Source organism: Haliotis asinina, chromosome 6 (assembly GCF_037392515.1).
Source record: "Haliotis asinina isolate JCU_RB_2024 chromosome 6, JCU_Hal_asi_v2, whole genome shotgun sequence".
NCBI lineage: Eukaryota > Metazoa > Mollusca > Gastropoda > Lepetellida > Haliotidae > Haliotis > Haliotis asinina.
Genome location: NC_090285.1, coordinates 18,488,550 through 18,506,158, shown reverse-complemented (window position 1 = coordinate 18,506,158; position 17,609 = coordinate 18,488,550). Strand labels below are relative to the sequence as shown.

The 17,609-nt window shown below is 39.7% G+C and overlaps 2 protein-coding genes across 3 annotated transcripts in view; one reads left to right on the top strand and one right to left on the bottom strand.

Moving 5' to 3' along the window:
* LOC137287729 (carbohydrate sulfotransferase 15-like) overlaps positions 1–288 on the bottom strand; it is a 50,182-nt gene extending 49,894 nt beyond the window's left edge. Inside the window, exon 1 of the mRNA XM_067820116.1 lies at positions 202–288. Within this exon, the coding sequence (XP_067676217.1) occupies positions 202–288 (87 nt within the window). The remainder of the gene's footprint in view (positions 1–201) is intronic.
* Positions 289–681: 393 nt separating this feature from the next.
* Positions 682–17,609, top strand: part of LOC137287124 (carbohydrate sulfotransferase 15-like) — a 33,700-nt gene continuing 16,772 nt past the window's right edge. Inside the window, exons 1-5 of one of the 2 annotated variants that reach the window (XM_067819264.1) lie at positions 682–744; positions 15,386–15,625; positions 15,760–15,979; positions 16,775–16,900; positions 17,449–17,605. In XM_067819264.1, coding sequence (XP_067675365.1) covers positions 15,395–15,625; positions 15,760–15,979; positions 16,775–16,900; positions 17,449–17,605 — 734 coding nt within the window. In that variant the 5' untranslated portion in view covers positions 682–744; positions 15,386–15,394. Of the gene's footprint in view, positions 745–9,404; positions 9,491–15,385; positions 15,626–15,759; positions 15,980–16,774; positions 16,901–17,448; positions 17,606–17,609 lie in introns of those variants that run through there. The other variant, XM_067819263.1, reaches the window with a different exon arrangement.

Below are 17,609 nucleotides of genomic sequence, written 5' to 3'. Positions count from 1 at the left end.
CTACTTTGTAGTCCATCCCAGTTTATAGACAATTAATAAACTCATCTTATTCAGGATTAGCATCATGCTGTATCAATACATTAAAATCTGATAGTATTTTTAATGAGTGTACAGTCAATAACATCCACAAAATTTTTACTTTGTTTATATCTCTTTCGGTTATGGTCACCAGATGAAGGGTCAACACTATGTACTACACACCTCACATGTGATCCCAACACCACGGGTAATGTCCGAGTGATCAGGGATGGCATCACAGACAGACGAGGCATCCACAAAGGCTGACATTCTCAAGTCATTGAAATCGTTAAACAAAGGCAGTTCGCGTGTGGCGTCATGAAATAATGTCTAAATAAACATCCATTTATTCATATGCTTGCCATCGTGTTTTTCGAAACGATGATTTAGCCCGCATGAACCACAGACAACAGAGAACATTATGTGTCAGTACAATCTACAACAACGCTGACAGGCATCTTATTTGCCACGCCTAATCATTTTCTAAGCTTTTAAATTACGTGCACACGACACATCCACCCCATTCCTGGAGTAGCATGAGAAAACCTGTTTCAGTGTTAGCTAACCTACTTTTTCCCCTTGAACGCATTTTTGCTACCTGGAGAGACGAATTTCAGTGGTAACCTGATGCTTCATTGCACACTGCACTAAATAAAACGTTTAGAGGTGGGTTTGAGCAGGGCTGGAAAGGTTAGTAGTAGACGAAGAGGTGGATGTGTCAGAGAGGTAGGTCTGTTCATATATTTGATGTCAGTGACATTAGCTGGAATGTAGACGAATGTGAATGTGGTTGTTGGAGTACAGATGACGGAACTGGAGGAGTATCCTGTGAAGCTTCAACATAATTGCCGTTTCACTGTTGAGGGTTTGTTGGTGCCATATAGTTTCTGTGGAGTGTGTTTGAGTCACTTGATCCTGATTACACCGACGAGACTAGCAATGGAAATATGTTCCCTGTGTATGGTGATCTGTTTTCCAATGATTGCCACAACTGCCGTGAGTTTAATCAAAATTAAGACATTATTGACTTGTCCTGAACGAGTGTTTCAATGGGATAATATTGTGAACAAATAGAAATTCATGAGTAAACTATATGTATATTAAACCTAAACAAGTCCATGTAAAACACCAAATGTAAATATGAATCGATTCTTTTCCTACTTCTGAAATGAATGTTATGAAACGTGCCCTGTCAGTGCTGTTTTGGATAAACGCAACTGGTAATGTGATATAATACTTTGTATTTAATATAACATAGATGAAATCTTGTTTACTCATTTTCATCATAAAAGCAAATGAACACACTTTGAAGTTTCACGACAAACACCAAACAACAAGAGCAACTGGAACAGTTACTTTAGAATACGCTTCAGGTATAAACTATCAAGACCACGTGATTTTATCTCCCCTGATAACAAATACCACTATAGTCACATCGGATTAAAAGTGAGAGAGTATTTCAGCGCGTATTTAATGTGGGATTTGAAAATTTCAACACATCAGGTAAGCGAGTGAGTGAATTTAGTATTACGCCAGCTATATGGTGGCGGTCTGTAGATAATGGAGTCTGGACCAGACAATCCAGTGATCAACAGCATGAGCATCGATCTGCATAATTGGGAACCGATGACACTACGTCAAACAAGTCGCCTGGCCACAAGTTCCTGTTAGTCGCTTCTTATGACAAGCATAGTCGCCCTTTATGGCAAGCGTGGGTTCCTGAAGGCCTATTCTACCCCGGATATTCACGGGCGAGATCAGATAAGCAGCTGAATCGGTAAGGGGGCAGTCGAATAGGTAACGGATGCAAGAAACTACGACTATACAATCAGCTGAAGAGCGAATACGAGGTTGGATATTTTAATGAGATTCCTGTCCAAGGTAACCAGACATTCTGTAGCAGTATTCTGTCTGATTCCCACACCACACATATGTACCAACGAAAGTGCGTGCTGCATTTCGGCTGTCTGGAGAGGGGGCTTTGTGGTTGTTGGGGGGGTGGGTGGGCTGCGGCGGGGATGAGAGTTGACTCAAGGCCATTGACTTCTTCGTGAGACGGGTGAAAATGAAGTATGCAGCGAAGCGTAGCGAAGATACTACGTTGTTGTCTGACTTAGACCGAAAGGGCGACTCTTACACAAAACGATTATTATTTCGCATAACGATTTTAGTCACCACGTCCAGCTGCGGGGTGGTTCCTCGACTATGACGGGCACCGGGACTTGGCAGTTGTACGCCTCACCATGGTATCTTGTCTCCTGTTTTTTTCTCCTTTTATTGATCCATCGCTAACAGATTCAATTCAATCCCATTCCATTCTTCATTTTACTTAAGCTGCACAACTAACCGGTATATTCTACGTACAGGCATTAGAAATAGGGCGTGGTATATTGTTTCGTCCTTAGACGCCACTTGCAAAGAGGGTTTGTCGTCACTGTAGTGATCAAGCTGTCGAAGACAAAGTCCCTTTCTTAGAAAGTTGTCCTTGTTATTGTGATCTTTGGTATGATTCGGTTTAATCTATTACCTTACACCGATATTTTGCTCAGTTATCAAACACAGAACACGCTACATTGCTTTTACAAAAAGAAACTATCGTTAATCAAGTGACCGCTTTGGTTAGCCGTATTTATCGGCATAAGCTATCATCCCAATAACATTTTTCCTGGTTCTTTCTTAGGTATGATACTCCTTTATGTTTTAATCTTATATTTTGTACATTTTGTTCAAATATTATCTAGTGTTGCATTGGCCAAATAACTACTGCCATTTCTAACGTACATTTGTCCTTTCAGGTGGCAAAGGTACTGTAAGTCCCCATGGTCCCTGGTACGGTCATCTAGCTTCAGTAGTTGTTGGTCTACAGCCCGTTTTTATATTGTATCGTCCTCTATAGTTACACTGTTTTAGATTTAATTACTAGTTTTGAATATCTATCTGTAATAATCTAATTATTTTACTGTCTTTCGTTGACATTTTTCATTTAATTTATAATTCTTAATCATTCTAAAACTGTACCTGGTTTTAGTCACGAGATGGCTGAAATATTGCCCACGTGACTTAAAAGTTTCACCTACTCACTCACTCAGACGTACATTCACATAAAACACTATTTTGTATGTGTGTCTGTGATTCTGAATCGGACATGGACTCACTGCTGTCAGAGTCATCAGTGTGCACTCGTATTATGACAGAATTGACAGAGGCCTGTTGTAAACCGCTTTCACGCCAGTATTGGTGATTCACAGCATTTCAAACTGTCTCATCTGATTTTTACCACGTATCTTGTGAAATCTTAGCGATGGATTTGTGGGCTAGGTCAAATATCCACTTCCGGACAATAGGCGTATGAGACGCGGGGTATCAGAAGGTCGATGACATTATTGTCAAGTGAACCCAATTATAACATATATTAGAATGTGAGTGTAGCTTTAAAGACTGCGTATGGAAAATAATACATCAATGACAGGCGTTCGAAGTGCACTATTAACAATGCAAATTGAGACCTTTTATACACTAAACAGCACATGAAACGCAACTGTTGTTTTGGTCAAGTCTTTAAATGGAAGACATAAACACGAGCTCTGAATTTTATGATATTGCATTTTCTCGAAACTTGCGTTTATTTTTCTGTTCAGTATACGTAGCGATAACAACTAGGAACATATCTAAACTATTACTTTGCATAATATCTTTAGATTGGTCCTCTGTGGTGAAGTTTAAGGAAATAAATGGATGTAAAGCGACCTGTAGAAAATCATATCCTAGATCGGAGTAATATTTACATTCAGTCAAGAAATGCATCTCATCCTCGACGCCAACGCGATCACATTGCCCTCATATACGTAGATGGAGTGGTGTCTTGGGGAAGGAGTACCGGAAAACTTCAATTTCTAACAGAACTGCAGCGAGGCTTACCCAAGACATCTTCTTTAACTGCTACGTTCTTTGCCGTTGGTAGCAAAGGCTCCAAAGTTGGCAGGTCATGGCAAAATATGATTTGAGGTTCTCCGTTTTTGACGTAAAATCAATGTACTTGAATTCAGTAGAATACCTAGTATTATTAGTGCTGGTCATTTAACTGGAGATATACAGGAGTTCGTAAAAGATTTGTAAGTTTTCATTAACCCATAAATGACCAGTTTAGTATTTCACACGAGTAGTTGTTTGTTGCTAAGAGACACCTTAAGGCGTTAGACTGTTTTTATTGGTTTTCTGGACTTATAATGGAATGACAAAGGGCATAAAACTGAAATGAATTGCGTACTTATCATCTGTTTAAAGATTTCTTACAGGTTGAACATTATGTTGAAACAATTCTACCTAGATCACATTGTAGTATCTTGAGTAAATTCCGTTGTGACACTTTACAATTAGGGGAAGAACTAGGCAGATATTCTCTTCCGAAGTCCCCTCTTTACGAAAATGGTCCCTAATATGGTGATCTACCTTCAGTTGATGATGGTCTATAGCTCGTGGTTTATATTGTATTGTCTTCTTTAACTACAATGTTTTACTCTTATATGCTAGTTTTGTGTTCATATCTGTGATAATCTAGTGTGTTTACTGTCCTTCGTTTTTAAGTTCTCAATTTATTATTTTATATATTTATTTTACTATTGATATAAATGAAATTGTTCTCGTCACGATATGGCTGCAAAATTGTGACACTAAATATGAACCCATTCGCTCGCTCGCTCACTCACTCACTAACTCCTCTTCATGAAAGCGTGTGTACTCGCTCTAACAGCAAACCTACTGAGGACGAATTACATTTTCTGGTTAACTGTGATTATTATTCAGATCTCAGATATAATCTTTGGAAAGCAGCAACCAGTGTCATCCGTTATTCCAATCTATGTCAGCAGGAGACAAACATTTGCTTTTATTTAGAACATTGGCATGCAGTAACCCATGCTTGTCGTAAGAGGCGATTATCTTGACACATGCCATCGGTTCCCAATTGGGCAGATCCATGCTCATGATGTTGATCACTGGATTGTCTGGTCCAGACTCGGTTATTTACCGACCCCCGCCATATAGCTGGCGTATTGCTGAGTGCGGCGTAAAACTAAACTCACCCACTCACTTACAAAAATTCAGTTCTTAAAGCTCCATTTCCATTTCTCCATATTATGTTTACCTTAAAATTGCACCATCCGTTTCAATAATAGTGTCAGCATCCACTAATCAGCATGTTTGCTATTCATATAGTTCGTGCTTTTCAATGAAAGAACGTCAATGTGTGTGTGTGTGCGTTTGTATGTGTATGTGTGTGTGTGTTTTGTGTGTGTCTCTCTGTGTGTATCTCTGTGTGTGTGCGTGCGTGTCTGTTTGTGTGTGCGTGGGTTGATGTTTGTTTATGTGGCTAGAGGTAGGCATGATACTAACCGCCCACACCATGACTTTCGACAGACAAACTATTCTTAAAAGAGTTAAAAAATAACGCGATGCTTTATTCTGCATAGCATTTTAACTGAATTCTCGATCGCCAAGAACGAAGTTTGGCATACATCGTGTAGTATGTTACACCCAATGCTCTACTCGCTGATTTGACGATTTCTTTTCCCTTATACTTCACATTTACGTGTTCTCCTAACCATAAACCTAAATATTTCGGCAATTTACACTATTTATCTGGAATACCAGGGTTGTTCTCCTTGGCCTAGAGGCAGTCTTCTGGAACACGTCTTTTCAGTGCTGGCAACTCATTGTACTTCTGCATTGTGGCTTGCAATCACTCAAGTCTCGTCAAGATAAACAGGGTCAAACCCTTCTTCCCTCCTTTGACGTATAGTGCGTAAATAACCATTTCTCATTTGCACAATATCTGATCTTTCACAAAGAGTCCGTCTCACAGTCCATTAACTTTGGTGTGGTAAAATGGCAACTTATGAAGAAACTTCCTACGCCGAAACGTCGCGCTCCTTCCAATAAAGTAGTTGACTATCCACAGAACTTGGTTTTCCTCTATTTTCATAACTTCTAAATTTGAGGGGGTATGTTGAGTGCCCATTCCGGCTGTATAAACATCAGGTTGTGTTCTCGACAAGTTGTTTCTGATACGAATCAAGTTGGTCAATTTACATGGCTTTTGATACGATCCTCTCCTGAGCGTCACTGTTTGAAGGTAGGACATTGTTGGTGTTGCAATAATCTTTTCAGCTGATGCTCTAGAACCCCAACGGGGTGTACGTTTACGAAATTAGTCAAGTTCATAAAACGGTCTGCCCAACTGAGTTTCAGATTAGCGGTTCGTATCGGCATGTTTGGATTTAACCCTACACCGGAACTTGGCGACAGCAGTCGGGTAGTCCTAGTCGGGTGGATTGAGTTCCTTGGTAATTTTAAAAGTACGATATGTGGGTAGTTTTCCTGTACGATGTATTTGATTCATTTTAATTAATTTTCGCTAAAACTGAGTAAATCGTCAGTTAGTTTGGATGCTTTCGGATCGACCTTTTCCCGTTTCCGTTACATCATTACTATGGTAGTTTCATGTCTTGTTTCATGCCTTGTTTCATGCGTTCTGTGTGATCAGTATGAATAAGAGGCGACGGGTGGGGATGTACGTTCCCACAGCACAAAAAAGGATTCAAATAAAGATACTCACCGTAGGACACGTGTATGTGTGGCTGCCTGTACTAGCCCAGACTGGTTTTATAGCGCTGGCTCACTGAGATACCATGAAATGACCGCAGTTAAACATAAACATCTAAAATGTTCCCTGACGCGACCTCCTACTAGGCTTGCTTAGACTCAGTAGTGGAGATAACGAAAAGTACTGAGACTAAGTATACCTAGACTGGTGTGAATACCCTACTCAGACATTATACTGGCTCCGAGCTGACTAGCCCTTTTTGTAACCTATCAATGCCGGGCGCCAGACAGGGACGAAAAAGTACCATATTTTAAGGTCTCCTTGTATGACGCGGTCGGGGATCGAACCTGCAACCTTCCGCTCTCCGGGCGGATGCTCTAAACACTACATAACAAAGACGGTCAGTAAGGAAGTTGTGGGCAGAATAAATATACATGCATTATTTCACTTGAAATTTTCACTTCATTATTTCACAACACAACCTAAATAGTTACATTTTCTCCATGTCCTCCACAGAGATAGGGTAAAATACTTAAAATACTATATACATATACATGAGAGCAATGAGAAACGTTCATCATACTTTAAAAAAACTGTATTTCTTAAAATACTGTATAAAATTTATATAATCGGTGAGAAATGTTCATTCTTTTATGAGACCCGTTAAGATCCCGGGGTAGAATAGGCCTTCAGCAACCCGTGCTTGCCATAAAAGGCGACAATGCTTGTCGTAAGAGGCAACTAACGGGATCGGGTGGTCAGGCTCGCTGACTTGGTTAACACATGTCATCGATTCCCAATTGCGCAGATCGATGCTCATGATGTTGATCACTGAATTGTCTGGTCCAGGCTGGATTATTTACAGACCGAGTGCGGCGTAAAACTAAACTCACGCACTCATTCTTTTATGAAATACAGGTGCTTGTGACAAGGGTGCTCAAATGAGTGAAGGGCGTAAATGATATTTTTGTCTAACTTCCATGTATCTATTGCATGTGAGGAAATAATGTAGATCATTTTCGACTAGATAACCACATGGGTACGAGGGGATGTCGATGATGGTTTGAGGTCAGAGACAAATCGGGTCTGTATCTTCAGCAATAAAGACTTGATTGAACCGCGAACTGATAGTCCAGGCGATTGGTGTCCGAGGGTCGGTTCGACACAGCCTGGGTCACGGGCGGGTTGTGAATAATGGTCCAGTAAAAACGTCTACCACCCAATTTCAATATTAGAAGCTAAAGAACTCAAGATGGCCATCAGTTTTGCCAAACGAACGTGAATTGATTCGCAGAACCACACCCACCCCTCGGCCAGTGTTGTCTCATTTCTACTACCAACGAAGTACATTCAGCTGAAGCTGACTAGTCATGCGACATTCCACGATTGTATTGTGGGAATGTAAACACTGCAAACATTACCGTGTCCCTGTAAGCAAGTGAAATGAACAAATTTTAAATCAAGCGACAAGCAAAAATACAACTCACCAACCGTGCGCGTTAAAGTTGTGGCATTCGTAGAAACCCACTACCTTATTTGGAACATTCGACGCGTGCGTCCAGATTTGACCAATCAGAGAAAAGGAACGTCATGGGGATTTCCCTTCCATTACTAACGATTGCATTCATGTTCTGGAGCTTCACTAAAATTCGTGTTTTAAACTCTCGTCTCGCCAGTAAACACGAAGGCAGGGACCCGTAAAGTGCAGGTGTCCCCGTAATGTTTCCACCAGTGATGTTAGCTGTGTGATGCAAGTGCAAACCATGAAACGGGTTGCGACGAAGCAGTGTACTGTGGGAGGCTGTACGAGGCGATGGCAACTGACATCCATCGTGACGTCGGTTACATTGTGACGGAATGCAAAAAAATTCGATTACGAGGGGGCAGACTGGAAAGGCGCAGTGACGTCAACACATTGTGACGTAATGCAAAAAGTGCACATTATCGTCTGATAAAGTATTGTCGGCGCCTTTGATCTTTCACCGAAGCATCTTAGAATGTTGTTTTTTTGTCTCCCTCATTTTGAATTATTCTCATCTCACCTGTCCGCTCATTCTCTTCCCACAGAGGTTACTCCTGGCATATCTTCTTACGTAACCTCTGTTCTAATGTGGCCCTTTCATGGTGCGAGTGTTCAAGACTTCAAGCGTTCAGATTTAGTTGTGCAATCAGAGACGTTGTTTCAAGTGTGATCATTCGCAAGAATTTCCGATTGCATCGGGAAAACTTGCCACTACCAGTTTTTATTTCTACAAACACATAATGGCTATTGATCCCAGCACTCTCTATTGCCAGTTTCCGATTTTCAGTTAAACATGAAATACCGAATCTTTCCTTCGCACGTTGATGAACCAACTCCATAGGGGCCGCCATATTGGAGATAAGTCTATTTAACGCGAGTTCTGATTGGATAGTAACAAGGGAGGTAATTCCTGTTATTTTTTTGCCGCAAGGGGATTTCTCGATGGCCGGGAAATATGGCCGTATTAGAGCAGAGGTTACGTAGGAAGATATTACAGGAGTAACCTCTGTGGGAAGAGAATGCTGCCCGCTAAATTCAGATTGTTTGAATAGTAAGTACATATGTTGTCGACAATTTTTAGTTTTCACCAACATTACTGTTGTACTGATAGCTTATGTTACTACATAGCTCTTCGTATCATTTGCTGCTACTACCATTATTAATCAGCAATATATTCACACGATTACATCTAATAATTATATAGCAGAATGCAAATAGCTGAAGTATGTTTCATATTTTCCTACTGATTTGCTTTCATGGTATAGACCCGCGAAGGTCCATGGTCCGGGGAAGAATACCCATGATCGCCAGGCGACTAACGGGATCGGGTGGTCAGGCTCGCTGACATGGTTGGTACATGTCATCGGTTTACAATTGTGCAGATCGATGCTCATGCTGTTACTCACTGGATTGTCTGGTCCAGGCTCGGTTATTTACAGACCGTCTCCATATAGCTGGAATATTGGTGAGTGCGGCGTAAAACTAAACTCACACACTCATTGTGCGGCTACGTTTGAGCCAAATCGTGATCGGAGCGTCAAATACTTTATCATAACAAGTGTAGACAATTACACTTTTACAAATGATACAATCACAGAATGTGAGCAAGCTCACACTAACTTTAGAGAGGATAGCATGCTGCTGATGTATCATATTATATTGAGAATGTGGATGCAATCCCACCGCGTGTCTCTCTCGATGAAGGCTTTAACTCACATGGTGAATTAAACTAAGGCTTAGTACCTGAATAAATATGATTTGGATAGTAACAAACAAACCCATTTTAATTGAAAAGGAGCCCCAGGGGGACCAGATATTCCTGAGGAAATCTAGACTTGCTTCATTTAAGCACTGCAGAGAAGGCTTGGCAGTAGACGAAATAATGTGGTTCATTGACTGGGAGACAGACTAATGGTGAATTTATGTTGAGTTTTAGCCATGAGCTGCACCCTTTAGGAGATAAACATCGTGTGTTGACGCCGTCGGTTACAAATGTATTCCCGTGCTTCAAATACTCCATAACACCCGGAAATTGGTCAAGACCTGATGTTTATCGACATTGCAAACAAAAACGTAAACGAAAGGGTTTTACTCTCTGTAGTCGTTTACATCGTGTACGGGTACAACAGTGAAGTGTCATCAGCTGGCCGTTTCAGCTGGTTCCCACGGTAGCATCTGGAGCTGCTCATTTGTGACGTCATGACATAATGTGATTTGAATGACGTCACCACTGTTGTTGAAACAACCAAACAATTGTTTGCGACGTTTCTACGTGTCAATACGCAGTGAATAGTCTAGCAGTTTCCGGGAATCTAATACCATGTTTTTCATCCAGATTACAGAACACAGTGACTTTTGGTTTACAATTATTGATGAACACATTTCAGCAACAGTCTATAATCCTCCAGCCCCAACCCTTTTATTTCCCCCTGAAGATATTTTGACCTGAGAACACCCCGTTCACGGACACCTTTCACAAGTTCTAGTATCAGTTGATGCTTTAAACTTAAGACAGGTTTTCATACACTCGAGTATTTGTCGTTATTCAACTGATGCTCAGTCAATGAATTACCTCGACTCAGTGAAATAATGGGTATCCTCAGGTTTAACCTCACTTTCCCCACATCTGAATATTTGGATAGGGATTAGCAGGTCACTGGACTGTTGATGTACATATGGGACTATGGTCTGTTCAAATATGAGTCACTGGTCACTGTCGGTAGAAGCAGGGGAAAATCTACAACTGTGAGAGTTTCCTTGCTAGAAGTGAACTGAGGCCAACTTAGGAAATCAGTTCACTTTTAAATTGTAAACAGTTTTAATGGGTCTTGATGTAATAATTCATTTAAAATAAAACAAATAAACTATTGAGATTTAATCATAGGTTATCTTTATTACTCAATTAACTCCTCTGAAACACGAATGATAAACGCAGTGAATAGTCTAGCAGTTTCCGGGAATCTAATACCATGTTTTTCATCCAGATTACAGAACACAGTGACTTTTGGTTTACAATTATTGATGAACACATTTCAGCAACAGTCTATAATCCTCCAGCCCCAACCCTTTTATTTCCCCCTGAAGATATTTTGACCTGAGAACACCCCGTTCACGGACACCTTTCACAAGTTCTAGTATCAGTTGATGCTTTAAACTTAAGACAGGTTTTCATACACTCGAGTATTTGTCGTTATTCAACTGATGCTCAGTCAATGAATTACCTCGACTCAGTGAAATAATGGGTATCCTCAGGTTTAACCTCACTTTCCCCACATCTGAATATTTGGATAGGGATTAGCAGGTCACTGGACTGTTGATGTACATATGGGACTATGGTCTGTTCAAATATGAGTCACTGGTCACTGTCGGTAGAAGCAGGGGAAAATCTACAACTGTGAGAGTTTCCTTGCTAGAAGTGAACTGAGGCCAACTTAGGAAATCAGTTCACTTTTAAATTGTAAACAGTTTTAATGGGTCTTGATGTAATAATTCATTTAAAATAAAACAAATAAACTATTGAGATTTAATCATAGGTTATCTTTATTACTCAATTAACTCCTCTGAAACACGAATGATAAACGCAGTGAATAGTCTAGCAGTTTCCGGGAATCTAATACCATGTTTTTCATCCAGATTACAGAACACAGTGACTTTTGGTTTACAATTATTGATGAACACATTTCAGCAACAGTCTATAATCCTCCAGCCCCAACCCTTTAATTTCCCCCTGAAGATATTTTGACCTGAGAACACCCCGTTCACGGACACCTTTCACAAGTTCTAGTATCAGTTGATGCTTTAAACTTAAGACAGGTTTTCATACACTCGAGTATTTGTCGTTATTCAACTGATGCTCAGTCAATGAATTACCTCGACTCAGTGAAATAATGGGTATCCTCAGGTTTAACCTCACTTTCCCCACATCTGAATATTTGGATAGGGATTAGCAGGTCACTGGACTGTTGATGTACATATGGGACTATGGTCTGTTCAAATATGAGTCACTGGTCACTGTCGGTAGAAGCAGGGGAAAATCTACAACTGTGAGAGTTTCCTTGCTAGAAGTGAACTGAGGCCAACTTAGGAAATCAGTTCACTTTTAAATTGTAAACAGTTTTAATGGGTCTTGATGTAATAATTCATTTAAAATAAAACAAATAAACTATTGAGATTTAATCATAGGTTATCTTTATTACTCAATTAACTCCTCTGAAACACGAATGATAAACTTTAATTACATTACTAATTCTACGAGTGCTCAGAATTTAGTGTTAGGATGTTTCAAATTCAGAATTCAGTCTAGACGTAATGTTATCACATCCTGGGAATGTTGCAAAAACGGCAGCTCAGTCAGAGTTACCATGGCATTGCCCTTTCCTCAACACAATCACCCTTCAGGAGAGATAGCAGTCCCAAAGGTCGTGCAACAGGTAAAGGCCAGACAGACAGGCAGACATATAAGTGTCAATAAACCAAATATTGAGTTTTCTCTGTGACAGAGTCTGCTTATGACAACATGTTTTTGTTGTAACGAGTATATTATTTACTTGCTTGTGCACATAACCAAGATCAGACTACTGCAAACGACCTCATACTCCGGGAATGCGTAAGTTGTTTCAAGCTCCGCAAACCTATTTACTGCGCGTACGTTATGATCGCAGCGCAGCATAGCTGTTGAAACCAGTTTGGGGAAAAATAAGTGAATCGTTTAAACTCCTATTCGCGGGCTTTTTTCATCGCGGTTTTATTCAACCTTACAGGTTGAAATGGCATTTTTGATGATTTGTTAGGTACGTGCATACCGAAAGGTGTCAGAATCTGCGAAGTTGTTTTACGTTGCATGTGACCTTTAACTGGCACTGTCACACACCCCTCGAAAACAGAAGGTTTTGTAAACACCTTTCCAGTTTTGTCAAATACTGAGATCAACAGGAAAGAAAGAAGTTTTTTAACACTCATGCATCACAATAGATCACTATTACTTGCAAAACCGTTCACCTGGTGGTATATTCCCCTCATAAAATTTAAAGGTGTGTGTGTGAAAGAGGATTAGAATAATAACTAGAAAGAGTCAAACATCTGTAGTATTTCGATGGCGGATAAGAACAGATCGGCGATTTGTCATATTTTTACACACCTCAAATACACCCTAACAATTTTATAAAAGTTACAAAACTATCACTATTACTTGCAAATACGATTTAACGAAAGGTCTGTTTCCCTTCTGGAAATTAAACGAATATGTGAAAGAAGATTTTAGCTATGGAATTTTGTCTTTGTTCGCCGTGTTATGAATTGAAGCCCATGATTTGAAACTTTACTACAAATCTATTGTGCTAATACTGACGCTAGTAACAGCTATTTGACTTAAAATGAAGTGACAGAATGGGTAACCTATCTTCTTCATGTAGGTTTTCACTTATCACAACACTCAGAGAATGTAATCAGCTGTCGAAAATAAACTGGGCTCATTCCTAAATACTAATCTGCCGCCATATTTGCTACACTGGTCACGTGCCGAGCCACGGCGTACGCATAGGGGCTTTTCGGGGAGTGAGAACTTCACAAACAATCAATTGAGACACATTAAGCAATACTTACTCCTAAAGCAATACTGACTCCTATATTTCTATTTCCAAAATATGGGTTCTATATTGACAAGTGCGTTGATGACTAAGTAATATTTTTACCTCTAATATGATCGACTCACATGTTGTTTAAAAATACTGTGAGTTTTCATTGATAAATCAACGTTTCCTGGAAAGGATTTGTCCTTCAGAGACCTTGACTTGGGAAAATCAAACAAAATTTGATGTGAAACTGAACTTTTAAATAAGTATTAATCGTGCAAGGTGTGAGTGAGTTAGGATTTATAGTCACATCGGCAATATTCACGCCATATCGTGAATAATAAAGATTGATAATAAGTTGAATTAAATTACAACATTACAAAATAACTGGATTATCACAGACAGAAATATAACACCTGTAATTAATTCTTAAACAGTTTAACTATAGAGAACAACGCAATAAACTATAGAGAACAACGCAATATGAAAACAAGCTATTGATTGCCAACAATCAATAATGAAATAGATCACCATGGGAACGTACAGTACATTTGTTCCCGGCATTGACCCAAGCTGGAATTACACCATCCCTTTCGCTGTTTACAATTTAGACAAATCTAGCCACACGCTGAAGCATACATATACTGCAATTAAAAAGAGTGGACTTTGAATGTTCAAGACAACAATACTGTTACAGTACTTTAACCCCCTTTGGGGATACAGCCCTGATAAATTGATAATCTAAACTACCAATTATAATACATGTATCCATTTAACAATCGTGTAACGAAGATATTTTGACGACTATGTAACACGGAAAGGTTTCGTTGTATTTACGTGAGTTTGTGAGTCAAAATTCAACCTCACCTCAGCACTATTTCAGCCATATAGTTATGAGAAATGTTGCACACACACACATTAAATACAAGTAGGTAATTAACCTGTCATTGACGGACTGTAAATAAAAGAGTATCACAAAAAGAGTTTAAACTAGCTAGCATGTATTTTTAAAAGTAGAGTGAGTGATATTGTGATATTTCAGCCAGATTGTGGGTGAAATAAGCTTTGAATTCACCATAAATACATGTAAATTATAAAAAAAAAACTGTCCAGGAAGGACAGTAAAACCAAACACATTATCACACTATCAAGAAATAATACTAGCACCCGTCTCTAAAATTGGATTTGAAATTATGTACATACAGTTTACAAATCGGCTATAGATCTTCAACAGCTGAAGGTAGATCACCATGCTAGGGACACATGAGGACTTACATTGCCCTTACTACCTGCTTGGACCCTAGTTTCTGCCATTCCTTCAGTCGCTGGCGATTGTAGGAACACTTTATCCTAACTTAAATTTAACTTAAAGTTGAAGGTTTGGAGACTTACGTGCCCTCTTAGGAGGATGCATTTAGTTGAACTTCAGCACCATCCAATCGCATGTAAGAATCAAATTACCTCGACACTAACATCTGATTATATGTCTTCACACAAGGATGCATATGTCTAAACAAGGTTATCTGAATCCAAGAAGGTAAACCAACAGTCAGTGAAACATAAGACCCGGTGTCTGGGATCAGGGCAGCAGAGTACCTGTTTTATATGATGTGTAAGAGAGTACCGATCTTTAATAACCACGGGTCCAGCGTTTCAACATGTATCTCATTCCAGGAAGTCACGATGAGGGTCAAATGGGGAAAACGGATGTCACTGATTCTGGCCCTTAACGCTTTGCTGTTGATTGTGGTTCTGGTTCGAAATGAAGTTGGAACGGCTGCATATAAGACCCGGAAACGCATGGCTTCGCATGGATGCGCATATGAATCCGAGAGAGTAAATATAAATCCAACAGCACTTGAGATACAGTGTGTGGGAACAGATCAGAACCAGGCAGAGGATCTATTTTGTATGGTAAGGGATCTCTCTCTCTCTCTCTCTCTCTCTCGCTCGCTCGCACTGGAACCCTTTCTTTTGACATATTCTATGGAAATTGCATGAATTATATTTCTTCATTCTACTTTCAATTTTTTATGTGCCTATTCCAGGAGAGACCCAAATATCTACCAAACTTCAAGAACCCGTGCTGGTATGCAAAAGAGGATGGGAAGTTACGTCTCAAGTGTGTACCTTATTACCATATTCTTGGAGTGGCCAAATCGAGTACCAGCGACCTCGCCCACCGCATACGGGCTCACAAAGACGTACTCCCATGCAACGATTGTCTTGGGGAGAAGGAATCGTTCTACTGGAGCCGTAGAAGATATGGTAATGCTAATATTTCAGATCTTCTGTTGCACACATACACATGTGTATCTGTACCACGTAAATATGGAACAAGACTTAGGCACAGAGATGTGATAATTCGTAGGAATGAATAAATCTATCTGGAAAGCGATGCTATTGAATAATCAATGTAGGGACATATTTCTGGTACATTTATTTTTTGCACATTAATTTTTACACACGCACAGGCGTATGGAACATGATGTTACACATGAATTGCCACGAGTGAAAGAAGAAAAATATGAATATTTTCATAGCTTGAGCAATAACTCTTATGAAGTGTGACATATAATTTGTTCGTATTTCTTGCTTTAGTGTTTGATAAGACTGTCAATGAAAGCATATTTTAAAACAAAATAAGAAGGAACAGAGTTTATGCTTTGTCTTGATGACCCTACCTAGCAAGCACCGTGACGCCTTCTTGGTGTCTGTTGCAAGCATTGAGTATAACAGAAGTAGAATGACTGTCAACTGCTTTCCAACGAGTGGTATCATCAGGGAACATTGTTGTTCATGAAGTTCCAGATAGGTTATCCTGCTTTCAGCATTATTCTAGCACCACCACGACAGGGGAAACTAAAATTGAGCTTCACACATTGTGCCAGTGTTGGGAGTCTTCAGTGTGATCACAAGAATACTCCACCGCCCTTGTTTCATCCCAGAGTCTGATAAATCTATTTTGGTATAGGTTCATTTGCTCGTCAGTATAATAAAAATACCGTAGGAACAGTATGTGAATACAGTAATATTGAAAGTGTATGACCGACATTTGGACAGGTTATGAATATTCCATGGAGGAGAGGCCTCCTTGCAACTTCAGCTGCTTGCAACATATGTTCTCAAAGGCGGCACAACGGATAGAGAAAACAGCTACACGTACAGGTTACCACAACTTGATTACCGGTAGGTACACCTAATGAGAAATATGTCGACAACTTGAAATTTCCCGGTCTGCCCTATTATAATGTTTCTGTTTGTCAGCAGAAAACCCTATAGTTTAACCTAAAAGGTAAATGTTAAGGACTTGTTTTACTTAAGGTTCATGCATCCTCAAGCGTTGTATAATGAAAGTATGTACTGCATGGCTTTTGAGTAAACTCGCTCACTCACGCACTCATCTCTGCTCTCCAAGGTGAGGCATCTGTGGAAGATGTTTGTTATTTCTTGATGATGACCAAAGACATCCAAAACTATTCATGAATATCTTTTATGAGTCATTGGGCAAATTTAGACAATCCCCACCATATCGGGATATGTCTCACGGGACGGAAATGACGCACGTCTTACTGCAGAATTATGCAGATATGACCATTTCAATAATGCCCTCTACTTTGAATTGGTCTACTGCCGACCCCAAAACTATTTCTTCCTCGCAAGACTTGTATAACACAATAATTCAATTTAATGTTAAAGTTAATGTTCTTCCCATCTACTGTCTTTTATTTGTCCAGGTGACGGAACTCCATCAGATTTTTCTGATTTTCGAGGTTGGCCCAAAATACCTCAAAATGCAGGATTAGAGAAACCGGTGGTTTTGACACCCCATCTTATGAGGCACGTGTATACAGATCCAAAGTTCATCCTCATCTTAAGAAATCCAACTGACAGGTAT